The sequence below is a fragment of the Pistacia vera genome, unplaced genomic scaffold, assembly GCF_008641045.1.
Source record: "Pistacia vera cultivar Batoury unplaced genomic scaffold, PisVer_v2 Contig423, whole genome shotgun sequence".
NCBI classification, from domain to species: Eukaryota; Viridiplantae; Streptophyta; class Magnoliopsida; order Sapindales; family Anacardiaceae; genus Pistacia; species Pistacia vera.
In genome coordinates, this window is record NW_022196250.1 from 19,982 (window position 1) to 33,343 (window position 13,362).

The 13,362-nt window shown below is 34.5% G+C and overlaps 1 protein-coding gene across 1 annotated transcript; it reads right to left on the minus strand.

Annotated features, from left to right (window-relative positions):
• Positions 1 to 2,836: 2,836 nt before the first annotated feature.
• LOC116142970 lies at positions 2,837 to 9,793 on the minus strand. Its single transcript, XM_031428386.1, has 11 exons — positions 9,665 to 9,793; positions 9,240 to 9,545; positions 8,294 to 8,371; positions 7,614 to 8,182; positions 6,407 to 7,027; positions 6,094 to 6,248; positions 4,703 to 4,890; positions 4,480 to 4,613; positions 4,042 to 4,397; positions 3,861 to 3,964; positions 2,837 to 3,394 (listed from the first exon to the last, which is right to left on the minus strand). Exons 2-11 carry the CDS (start codon positions 9,526 to 9,528, stop codon positions 3,324 to 3,326), a joined length of 2,565 nt encoding a protein of 854 aa, XP_031284246.1. The 5' UTR covers positions 9,529 to 9,545; positions 9,665 to 9,793; the 3' UTR covers positions 2,837 to 3,323.
• Between the last annotated feature and the right edge of the window lie 3,569 nt (positions 9,794 to 13,362).

The window sequence follows — 13,362 nt, forward strand, 5'->3', positions numbered from 1 at the left end:
AGAAAAAAGAAGGTCCAAGTAAAGCAAGAATTACCACAATGAGTACTGGTGCCACTAACAGAGCTATCAACTTTGGATCTTGAAGAAATGCAGCTTCCAATAAACCTAACTTGAGCCAACCAGTCGTTCTCCAGCCTTACTTCATCTTCAACCCTTCTCTCTCTTCTTCCTTCCCTTGATTTGCACACATCCAGAAGAACTCTTCACCTTCCCATTTGCACCATCAAACCCCATTCTACTCCTCAACAAAACCTAAAATCACTGACCCAAACTCATCAAACCCCGCAAAATCACTTCTTCCTCTACCCACCAAAAGAGTTTCAAAATTTCACAACTTTTCATTTTAAGAGGCCCCTAGACCAGGTCATAAAAGACGAAAACAACCAGCTCAGTTGAGAACGAAATAGATCACATGAACCAGATCATAAACAGTAACCAAAGATTGATCGACTTTCCAAACTCAAAACTAAAGTACTTTAGTTTAACAAACTTGACAAAACAAAATAATTAATTAATAATTTTTAAAAAGAAAAAGAAAAAGAAAACTCTTAGCTAAACCACAAAATGTGTTTGCTATAAGGTACAAGAAATCTCTCTCCAAAATACTTGAAATAAGTGACTGTTACAGCAAAAGAAAAAAAAAAAACTAATAAAAACAAAATGGCAAAAATATCAAATACATAAACTTTATTATCGATTCTCTTTTTTTTTTTTTAAATTAAATTTTAATAGAATCGAAGACCGGAAAAAGCAAAATGGGCTGCCCGGAGAAAGCGGGCAGCGGGGCGATTTGGCTGCCCGGGGTGCCCGTGAGAACTGACCGACCGTACAGAGATATATAGCGAAAGGCTGTTGGGGTTGCACATTGAAAAAGACGAAAAGGAGAGAAACGGGCAGCTCGGGCAGAGTTGAGAGTGGAAAACAATGGTAGCTCGGGCAGGAGAGAGAATTCAAGGGGACCCACTTAGATGGTGACGTGTGAGTAGCCGCAGACGCCCACGCGCGCGTCATGTTGAGCTCACGCTACTATGCATGCATCTTCTCTGTATTGAAATGATTTAATTATGAATATTTATATTTATTTTATAGATTGATAGAGTCTACATTAATGAGAACCTCTCTTTGAGGTTTTTAGTACACTTTTGACCTCCTCTATAAAGCCAGTTTATTAACAAATAAAATTAGCTATAATTTAATATTATTAAATATATAATTATAAATTGAAGTTGCTTGTATTATTGTATTGGGTACATGGTAAATTAATATTTGAATTTTAAGGTGCATAAATATTTAAAGTTTATGGATAATTAATTATCTTCATATTATGTTTGACATAAATTTAAAGAGATTTTGAAAAGAAAGAGTAACGAGCATTGTTGTAATATTAAAATATTATAAAGAAAATGATCAAAGTCATAATAGGAAAGACAAGGTCACAGTTTGAGTTAGTAATAAGATCACAAGTTTTATTTTCTTTTGATAAAAAATTATATATTAAAACTCTCTAAATAAAATTATATATATATATACATAAGAAACCCTTTCAATTTGTTTTTATTTTATTTTATTTCTTTGTTTATACCATGATTAATAACGTCAACTTTGAAATTAAGAGACATATGCATTAGTAAATATTAAAAAAAAATGAAAAGATAATATGTGTTAGAGAAATAAATATTTATAAACCCTAAGAGATTAGTCTAACGGTCAAGAAGGTTTGCTCTCTTACTTAAGTTCCTACGTTCAAACCTTGAGGTTACTTATTACAATAACATTGTATTTACCTAATCTTTTGGGGTTTATAGTGTATTTAATAAACCCCGAGTATTAATTAAAGTACGCATAAACTGGTCTGATTACCAAAAAGATAATAATAATAATATAAATTCATAGGATAAGATGAAGAAGTAATTGTTTAAGAGGTATGCGGTATGCCCACTTTTCACACTAACTAAATTAATAAAATTTTAATTTATTTAATAAAATAGACATAGGTGTAGCTATCTTTAAGATCATTCTCTTATTTTTAGAAGATTTTACTCATCAGGATTATTATTACAATGATGAATAAGGCTCATCTTCTTATGGATATCATATCTTCGAGTATAAATGTTTTTATTAAGGTTTTCATTATAAAATTTTAAATACTGTACTAAAAATGTGCTTGTACAAACACTCCCCAAAATCAAACTTGCCAGCTAAGGTAGACTTGTTTTCATCCCAAGTCTGTTTCACTTCTTCACAACTTTTCCTGGGATTTATTTCTTTCAATCTTATGAAGGTGAATTTTTTATTTATTTATTTAGGAAAATAAAAGGTACCCAGAAAAGGGGGTGTGTTAAAGTTGAGAATTTTTAATTAAATTAGGGTTGGTGATTTTGAAACTTTATTTCAAACCTAATTCAGGAGAGAGGTAGATTATACAAGTGTTTGTGGTGTTAGCAGGTTAAAATTCGTGCCGTTTACTTGAAATGACTCAGCAATCATCTTCTACATTGCCTCCTAACTTTCTCAACATGTCCCATTCCTTATTCAGAGGGGCCTGCCTAATTGCTTACCACTGCCCAACACTTGGAATAATTTTGTCCAACTCTAAAATATTGGAATTTTTATAGTCAAAGAATCTCTCTATTTCTAAGGAATAAAATTGTTTGGTGAGGAGATATAATGAGTTACACAACAATAGCGAATTACATAATAAAAACTAGCCCTTCCAGTTCCAGTACCATAGATTGAATAATCCCATTCCCAGATTGACTTATTTATAGAATCACAGTCAAAGAGGTAAGTTTTTATGATGAATATCACGTTAATAAAAGTTTTATTTCATTGGACACTGGAGTAAATTAATTTAAACGAATATTAAGAGTTGAAGTACAAGATGCACATAATTTTACAGATGAAACCATTACAACCTCGAACCATAATAAGAATTAAAATCTAGCAATTTTCCACAAACTCAATGTGGGTCAGACCGTCCCACCAAACAACAAATTATTGTCACTTCTCTCTGCTGTAAATTAGCAGTATTGGGTACAATTCACAACATCAGATTCATCTACAAAACGTGCACATTTTTTTTTTTTTTCCACTAAATGGTATATAACAAATGTGGTTCACAGGATCATTGTTTACAAACACATGACAATGATACGAGGCTATTTTACTTTTTCAAACAAATCAACATCACAGTTCCTGCTACTTGAGCAGGGAAACCATATATACCTTGCCGCTAAAAATGCTGGACGATAGCTCTTCCTATTTCTTTCCTGTGTTTTGTGTATAAAAATGTTATAGGAAACACAACTTCCAATACATACATCCTAAATTATCCCTGTGGAGATGCTGCAAGTCGCATTAATCTTCAGTGACTGCTCTGGGATATAAGCAACACCTGATTATACCAGAAAGGGATTTCGCGTAAAAACATTTGTTTTAAAGATTGGCTTCTTTGCACTAACAATTGAGGTTAACGGGCAAAACTAATGCATCTATTTACTTTGGTGGATTCAATCGAAAATAGGACAGAACCTGTGTGTGCTTTCCTTCATAGATGAGGTGGACAATTTAACAAAAAATATAACTAAAAATTACATAGGAATGTCACAATCTAAGTGTGAAACACTAACCTACTAAAAGTCAATGTTCAAGCAAAGCTGCATAAATAAATTTTGTGCAACAATGACCATGGTATAAATAATATACTATGTTCCCATCATCAATTTATCAATTCTCATTAAATCCACAGAAGTAATGTGAGGCATTGGGTTGCATTTAAGGCACTGATAACACATTCCTTCTGATAACAGTTCAAGCAAGTTGGCAAAAGAGCAAAAGAATGGAAATAAGAAGATAAGTACCTTTCTCCTTAACATCAATCTGTAGGGTATCAAGTGTAATTATGCCATCAGTCAATGGAAGCAGCTCAAGCTTGATTGTAGCCGTAGAATGAGAAGGAACGCATCTGATGCAAACCCCAGTAAATCTTAATAACTTGTGCAATAACAAAGTCAGATGAAGGAGAAGAAAGTGGTGAATTACCCTAATGGAACTCTACTCTGCAACCACAGATGTGTACAACCCAAACCAGTACTCGGTATGACATCCGATACAGGAGAAGACTGCTTGTTAAACAAAACAGACTGAACTCCACCATCACCATTCTGCTTCTGATTCTCTGATACTAGAGGTACAGAGCTCAGCTTCTGTAGTGCATTACCGCGTCGGTCATCATTTACTTTTCCTGCAAACTCAGAAAATCCAACAAAGGGGCTCAAAGGTGATGATGGTGTAGAATTCAAGGACACCACGGTAGGAGGAGAAGTAAATGAGGTTGGAGCAAGAACTGTCAAAGTCAGATCTTTGGATGTCAAATTTGATGCCTGAAGAGTTAAGACCTGAAAATTTGAACCAGTTAGATGAAAAACGACTACCTCAGAGAGAGAGAGAGAGAGAGAGAGAGAGAGAGGGTACAAAAACCTGGACTGGAAGCTGTGTGATTCCATCATTCGGCCCAGAAGATTGTCTTGACATTTCAGATGCAACAGAGATCATGAGATCCCTTGAGATGCGTGGTCGCCATGTTGTTGGTTGCTTGAAAAACAATCTTGACTCTATATTCGACATAAAATGGTGAGAATTCAGAACAACTAACAAGTTAAAAAATGTCAGATGATATTATAAAGTAAGAAACTTAATATACCAGTATAGTTGCACCGACAAGATACCATAATTGCATACTGATCAGCACTTGAAGCACTCCTCTTTCCTTCAAAAGTATTGGAAGGAAGGTGCAAACTCGACGATCGAGAACTTCTTTCACCATAAGCTTTCCGATCCGTACACATTGAAGATGCTGGTTTTAGAATAAAAGAGTGTTCTTCACCCCTCCTGAGATGGAAAAATCTTCAATAAGCTCATGGAACAGGAGTCAGTGAATCCAAAACCTGAACAAACATTTCTTCAACTAGCATAGAACCATAGCACTCTTTGATAAAAGTGAAATCTTCTAACCCTCCTTATGTATACATTATGTGCTTACATAAAATCTGATCAATGTATGAGAACAATCAACAATATTGGCAAACCTGATTTTAACATTTCAATGGACATCGGCATGCTATACATCGCTTGTTATAAGATTTGTGAGCACATAAAAACTGGGGTAGGCAAATCTTAACACATCTGTCAATGCAACTTGAAAATTAGCAAGGGGGTTCATATTAGATGGTGTAACTGCCCGGCAACCATATCGTCATGGCAGTGTATAGCATCTTTTGGCTTAACTCATTTGACACATGGATGAGCCAACTAATTGGCGGATAATAGTTTACGAATATGAGATAGAATTTCATAATACTATTACATCTAACCATTCCAGTTATCAAGCACCATTCACTCCTCCAGACCACCTCTTTTTCTTTTCCTCTTCTCCTCCTCTTCAGGATAAAGAGAAACTTTGGCAAAAGATATTGCTTAAGGTCCTTCTTCTCTGATATCTACTTTACTATTATTATGACTAACTAGAAGAGAGAAGTGGCTTCAAGAGGGTTTCTCTAATGGATGGAGGCACAACTTGGCTTTCTCAACTTGCCATTGGCTTGTGCATACCTAATTATAAATATTTAAAGCATGCTTACAACATTATATTTGAGACAATCAAAATACTTTCAAACCAACTATTGCTATAAATTTAATCTGAATCGTCTCGCAGCAGATTGAATACAAGTTCCTGCCAACTCGTTAGACATGCTGAAGTTAAAAAGTACAAGAATTAACATTGATAAGCACATTACAGTAACTCTCTGCTCTATAAATAATTTAAAAGCAAAGGATAGGAGTAAAATTCATAGTTTCTCAGGCATGTAACAAATGCATTGCCCCAACTGAACACAGATATACATTAATGAGTTTTCACCTTACTCCAACTACCTGGGATTGCCTACACAAATAAGGCATTACTTCCATACAACATTTTGTCTTTCCACTAGTATATCAATAGCCATCAAGTATTGCAATACTGAAATAAGCAAAGTAAAGTAAAGAGTAGACTAATGACTGAAATTAATTTAAGCTATTGGAGAGGAAAACAACCTGAGTGATAAATTTGGCAAGCAGTGGTCATTTCCAGCTTCAATACATGCAATCGGCAATGATGAAGTTGGTCCACCTTTTGACGCCTCCTCAAACACAATTGTTATAGCATCTATATATACCACAATATCTGGTGTATGTGCAGGAGAAACATTCTGCAAAATAACTTGTAAAATCTTAGGGAAAGTTTGGCCAAAAAAATTGAATGCAGGACCTAAGAAGCAAATCCGCATAGCTATCTAAATACTTCACATACTTTTCATTGGAAAATAAGAGTTATTGTCATATGACTAGATATAATCACAATAATTACCTTTATCTGAACACAAAGAAGGTCATCTGTATTGCAGTCAGCAGCAAAAGAATGAATTTCAACGGGTTGAATTATTTCAAGTTTCCTCCTCCACCTTCTTCCTGGAACATATATGCCTTCCAGTCCACAACGAACAGAAAATCTTTCTCGCTCCACTGATACACCCCGAAAAGATAAAAGCCCTTCAGTTTTATTTCTTTGACCCTTAAACAGTTTCTGAGATGAGAATTGATCCCAATCATCAAGATCAAAGGATGGCTTAGAACTTTGGGCTTTAACAGGTACAGAAGGAGGTGTGGTATTTTGAGGAAGTGATGACATAGAATAACTTCTAAAATGGGAGAAGAGCTGAGAGCCAGAAGAGGCAGACTTGGGATGAGTGCTGCCAATTCCTGTAGCAGGACTCATAGCAGGAGGAGATAAAGAACGAGCAGGAGGAGGAACAGTGTTATCCAATGGAAGCAACCATTTTAATAATTCTCCACATGGATCATGATTTGCATTCATTAAATTGTCCTGGTTCTCAGAATACAGGTTTCTTTCCTTATATTTCTCAAATTGAAGAATTTCAATGACAGGGTCTCTCAAGAAATCAACACCAACATTCACTTGTAAAAGCACCTGCATCCTTCCAAACAATTAAATGGAGAGACAATCATTAGTCTGAACAACACATTAACCCAGAAATGAGTTGAATTGGATGACCAACAAATATTCAGAACTTCAACTTCTTGGAAAAGAAACATGGAAAAACCATATTACCGAGCCAGCTAAAAAGTGCAAATAATAATAATAGCAACTTAACCAACATGATAGTTCAATTAAATTCTCCAACTTTAAAGCAAGTAGCTGACTTCAAAATGCAGAAATAACTAAACAGAACAAATGTTTATCAGGACCACCGTAGCACATTCAACATACCAGATAGAACTACTCAACTCAGTTAAGCTTCAATACCAAACTTATTGTCATAGATCTCAACAAAGCATATCAAACAGAAATTTCTAGTATAAACTGCAGTATCATCCGACTTCCAGATGCCACGTTAGCATGTTTAAAGCATGTAAAAACAGAAGCAAAAAATCCTAAATCTACATTGCAATCTATAGACACAAATTAATAGTGCAAAGCATTGGTCTGCACTCTCACTAGAAATAGAAGCAGAATAAACAAAATAATCAAGAACAACATATAAGTTGTCACATACCACTAAGTCCCCATTAGAAAGTGAGCAGCACTTCACCGAATTTCTTGCCACTCCACCAGAGACATTGGCATCAAAATTTCCTCTATCAATAACTGCACTAACACGAGATATGTTTCTTGTAGCTTTTTTGGTTCCACTGGCACCAGACTTTTGACCATCTGTCTCAGGGAATTCAGAAGATATCTCAGGATAACTCTTCTTTGACCAAAGTGACTCACCTGACTCTGCAATTCTAACAAAAAAATGGGAGTCCTTGAATTTTTGCAACAATGTTTCAGTTTGTCTTTTGTGATCTTCCATTCTAAGCAATGATTCACTTGCTGAAATATCTTTTTTTAAATCCATCTTCTCTTCTGCTGAGTTTTCACCATTCTGATCTGTAACTTGCCTATCAGGACTCACTTCCCTATCTCCAGCCACTGAAGTCATTTTGTCTTCATAGTTTCCATTTTTTTTCTCAGGGCTTTGTCCTCTACTTCTACTCATCACAGCAGCAACTTTAAATGGTGTAATAATTTCTGTATCCTGCTTACATGCTGACAAGCATGCCAGGACATGTACCTGTTCGCCTGAAATAGCAAAACAGTTCAGGTATCATAAAATAAACACAATTTCTGACATGGGGAAATTATGCATTCCAAAACCGAAAAAATCCACGGCTTCAGGAAAGATTTGGGTACCGGGAAAAACAAAGGAGCGGTCCAGTGAGCATAATGAATGTATATCTGGTGCATCGTACCAGTTATCAGGGAGTTCCTCTACAATAGCATATCAACCATTAGATATAATAGAAGAGAAAATCATATCAAAGGTAAAGAAATATACAGTCAGCATGTAATATTCCTAAACTGAGGAAAAACTTCAAGGAAACTTATTCTTGAAGACTGTTTTAATATTATACTAAAAAATGTACAAAAGGATCAAACATGGATATTGATGCACCATACAATTAGTATGAAAAGAGATAAATCAAAAAGACAATTGTTAAAAAAAGGAAAAAAAAAAAAAAAAGAAACAAGGCACATGGAATATGAAAATATATTAGTGTATATATATTTTTACCTCTAATTCATATCAAATTACTGTATACTCTGTGGTTATACATTAACGTTTCCTGAGCATACAAACATTTATTTTTTATCATAAATTAGTCAAAATCATGTCATAACATCTATCTGAGTTTTTCTACAGTTTCATTCATAATATATATCTAAATTCCTGCATGTCTCTAACACATAATAGTAAGTATCTAAAAAGGGTAACCACATAAGCGGCATCTCTAACTTCCCGGCTTTTGAATAAAGAAGGATGAGCACTTACCAGAAAATTAAATTATTAATCTATTTTTAATTATAAAGACAAAAAAGATTATGTTTATATTTACAATGACAATGTGGTCATACGACAACTTTCAATTCAAAGCTCCCTTAATAGCTGTTGATTTCTAAAATTTCAACCATCATTTACACAACTACAAACTTTAGCATATGCTTGACTCTATGGAGACTAAGAACTAAATTCTAGCTTAACTACATAAAATACCAACACCAAGGTAACGCTAAATTATAATACTAAATAAATCGATCAAAAACTAAAAACAAGCAAACTGTGATTAAGAGATAGTACTGTAAGGAATGGTGATCCATCCTTCTTCTTCAGAAACATCGGTGTAGTTCTCTACAGCAGGAGAGTCATTCTTCTCACTAGAACCCTCAATGCCGCCGCCATTTTCATCTCCAGCACTTTCGGTCTCTCCATCACGATCATCAACCGCTGAATACCGCGGGTACGGATCCTCAGCGATAAGACCTTCCAAGGTTGTAGAAGGTTTCGGTAAAAAGCTCGTGGCTGCGGGAGATTCCTGCTCTGGCACTGCATGTTGCGTCGTCGTTGTAGAGCGCAGCAGAAAATTCATCGTCCTAACCAAACAAGCTTTTCGCAGAAATAGTGGAAAAATGTAATCAGAGGCAAAGAGATTCAATGAAAATCTCTTGGGGTTGTAAAGTAAATGGATAATAAATAATCGGAAAGACCGAAAGAGTAAAGTATACCTGGCTAAAGATCAGAGTGAATAGTTTTGCACTCAGAAATGGGAGATCCAATTAGCAGAGCGGAGCATAGAGAGGAGTGAGTGCTCTTTTATTTTCTTGCTCGGTTTCGATCTGGTTCCTGAATCGATTTTTTGTTTTTTTAATTTCCTTAAACCAATTGAAATTGAAACGCAGCGTTTTATTCAGGCTGGGCCGCTTCCAATTTGAAGCCCTTTATTATAGTATGGTCGAATAAGCAGTGTTGTTATTTGAATTTTGATCTCATTGAAACCTTTTTATGCAGTCTGTGTTGTGGTGTTTGTCAAACAAAGTTACACCTCTCTAATAACAAATAGAATACAACAAACTCCTCAAAATGAATGGTCATTGTAACATTTTTTCATGCAATAATAGTAACTATTATAATTCTACCACATATGTTTATGTAATGTCTTATGTGACAAACAATGTACAAATATACTATCAAAAACAATAATCAACCACCATTGGGTTGTTTGATGATAAAATAACAAAAAGAGGTTTTATGAATTTTTAAGTTTGAGGTCCTTAGAGGATTAATTGAAATGCGTATAAACTAGCTCGTACACCTTTAGTAATATATTAAAAAAAAAAAAAAAAACAAAAAACAATAATCCTTGATACACATTAACACTTCAACCTTTTCCAACATAACTAAACATCTAATAATCAGGATTTGCCATCAAAAACCCACTTATTAACAACATTCAAGCCAACCTAAACACTTAACTAAACAAAAAAAATACTTCAAATCAAGGTTCTGAAAATCGGACCGGACCAGTTGGTCGGATTGGAAACGGGCAGCCTCTCTGGTCCAGTTGAGGTTCTAGGCGGTATTTGCCATATTTTAAACATATTGCAATTTTCTAGGGTTTTTTGTAATATTTCAAAACTTTAGGGACTAATTAATTTTTAGGCATTTTTGAATTATATTAAATTTTTTGGGACTAATTGGAATTTTTTTAGGGATATTTTATAATATACTAGAATTTAAAAGTCCAATTTGCAAAATTTTAAAAAAATTTATAAAACTAAAGTCGTCGGCCCTTGATCGGATAAAGGCCCAGATCAAGTTTTCAGAATATTGCTTGAAATAACCGGGCTGCTTGTTTACAGACTCAACATTTTCTTTTAATTTTTTGGGCTTTGAGATTCGCAAAATCCATGTTTGTTTCGGTCTTGAAAGAAACCCAACCCAAAAATTTTAAAAAGGACATGTGATTACACTTTTTTAAATTCAAAGTTAAATTTAATAAAATATTTTTTTTTCTTTCTTTCTTCTAAACAATATATATATATATGTTTGTATTTACAAACATAGACACCAAATATATTTTTAAATTTCATATTTTTTAATATTTTCAATATTTTTTAAAAATATGAATATACAAAATCAATAAAAGAACACATTCGTGAGTTTGTTAATAAATATGGTTTATATATTGGAATGTTGGTTATTTTTTATTTAACCCCCACAATTTGCAGTTAACTTTTAATATCCCTTAAATTAAAGTGGAGGTTGAAGAGTATACATTTTGTACACAAATTATTACACAATTTTTAAGCCATTAGATTTAAACACTTTGGATGGTTAAGATTTAATACAACTCATTGTTTTAAAACCCCGTTCGGCCTGGCCGTTTAACCGGGACCCGGGAGCTTCACTGGGCTAGGTTAACATTTTCTCTATTCGTAAAAAACCCTAGAATTTGGGATGATAATCGGCAAACAATTGAAGGTCGAGATGTTTGAGCTTTTGAAGAGAAAGTGTCAGTGAGTATAATGGTGGCAACAAAGTTGATTTATGGTGAGTGAATCGACTAGAGATCGAAAAAAAACTGATTGCGGCAACAGTTGGCTTTTGTTGACGATTGGCAAGGCTAACAAGCGTGGGATAAGGTGGGTTTTGGTCGAAAGGAAGAGGAGAGTATTTTCGGGGTTGTGGAGGGGTTGTCGATGCCGATGTCGATGAGATATGGCTTGGAATGTCGATGCCGATGTCGGTGAGATTTGGTCTAAATCGAACCGATTTCAGTCAGATCTTAGATAAATTTTCTAGGGAATGGGCTTAAGAGACAGTTGAGATTGCATTTGGGGTGTTGTTGCCGCCAACCAGTTGTCGGCTGATTTGTACTTAGGGTATGTTTACTAAATTTCAAATCTATAAATACTTACTGGTATTTTTTGGGGTGTATTTGCTGAATTTTAAAGTTTTATCACCGGTTAAACCGGTCAACCCGGGAGTTGATTATTAAAACATTGATATAACTTACACATTTTATGCACTTTGAAAATGACATAATTCTGATTCAATCCTAATTATTCAAATGCATTAATCTAGTTGTTGAAAAATTGTGTCAAAAAAATAGGGCTCTTAACCTTTCCCTAAATTAAATTATCAAATGAAATTAAATACAAAATTTATTCCAATATTAGCCTCTATCTTCTTTCTCTCTTATATTGATCTTCATATTTGGAATTCCAAATGAGTAATGCTGCTTGTCTAAAAGCATATCCATCCCAATTTTTATATCTCCAAGGGTTAATAACATGAATCCCCCAGAGGTTCCCAAAAAAACAAAAATCTATATGCCTTTTAGGGGTGAATTTGAGCCGAGTATTTGGCTACTCGAACTTGAGTTGATTGATACAGTACCGAATTTGAGTTCAAATTCGAGCCTGATCGAGTATGAGGAATTGAGTTTGAACTCAAACTTGGAATTAGAATTTGAGTTCGAATCCGAACTCATATAATTGAGTTTTAATCAAGCTTAATCAAACTTTTCAAGCTTATTTGAGTTTTTCGAGTCGAGTTGTATAGTGATCGAACTCCACTCGAATTAATATTCGAGTTATTCGAGCTCAAGCTCAACTCGACTATTGTTGAGTCAAGCCCGAGCCAAGGCTGAGTCAAGCTCGAGCCAATGCCATGCCGAGCCGAGCTCAAGCCACTGGCGAGCGACTTGGCTTAGTTTTCACCCCCTAATGCTATTAAGTTTTAAGTGTTAAAATAAATAATAGGAGGACAATTTAGTATATTCACTAACCATAATAAGATAAATTTTAACGATTCATTAATGACAAGAAGATTGTTGTTATTTCATAAATCTCATAGAGTAAGAGCAATATTATTCTTATTTTAATATATAAAATATAAGTAAATGACACTTTTGTTTTGTAAGACAAAGAATGATCACGAGATAGTCAAGTTGAATAATTTGGGGTGTCGTTTGTTTTAATATTTCATACTCTATTCTCTATCTTATTTCCAAAATATTTATTTGTTTAATTATTTGGGAAATAATATTCTATTTTTTTAATTACTTTTAGACCCCTTTAAGTTTATTAATTTAATTAAACACCCCTTGAAAAAAAGTTTAAAAATTAACAAAAACACCCCCACCCACCCATGGTTGCCAGATTTCGGTAACCACCGTCCTTTTAGACCCCTTTAAGTTTATTAATTTAATTAAACAACCCTAGAAAAAAAGTTTAAAAATTAACAAAAACACCCCCACCCACCCATGGTTGCCAGATTCCGGCAACCACCGTCGGTGGTTACCGGAATCTGTCACAACGGCATAGAAACGACCGGAATTGGCTGGTAATTCACCGATCTGGCCAGAAAAGGCCAGATATAGCCGTCAGCGACAGCCAAAGAAATGGTCGTCGTTGATGGT

Coding starts and splice junctions, on each gene's coding strand:
- LOC116142970 (XM_031428386.1), bottom strand. CDS start 9,528: ATGAATTTTCTGCTGCGCTCTACAACGACGACGCAACATGCAGTGCCA. Junction 8,183..8,293: donor CCGCTCCTTTGTTTTTCCCG/GTACCCAAATCT, acceptor TTGCTATTTCAG/GCGAACAGGTACATGTCCTG. Junction 4,614..4,702: donor TTGTCGGTGCAACTATACTG/GTATATTAAGTT, acceptor TGTCGAATATAG/AGTCAAGATTGTTTTTCAAG.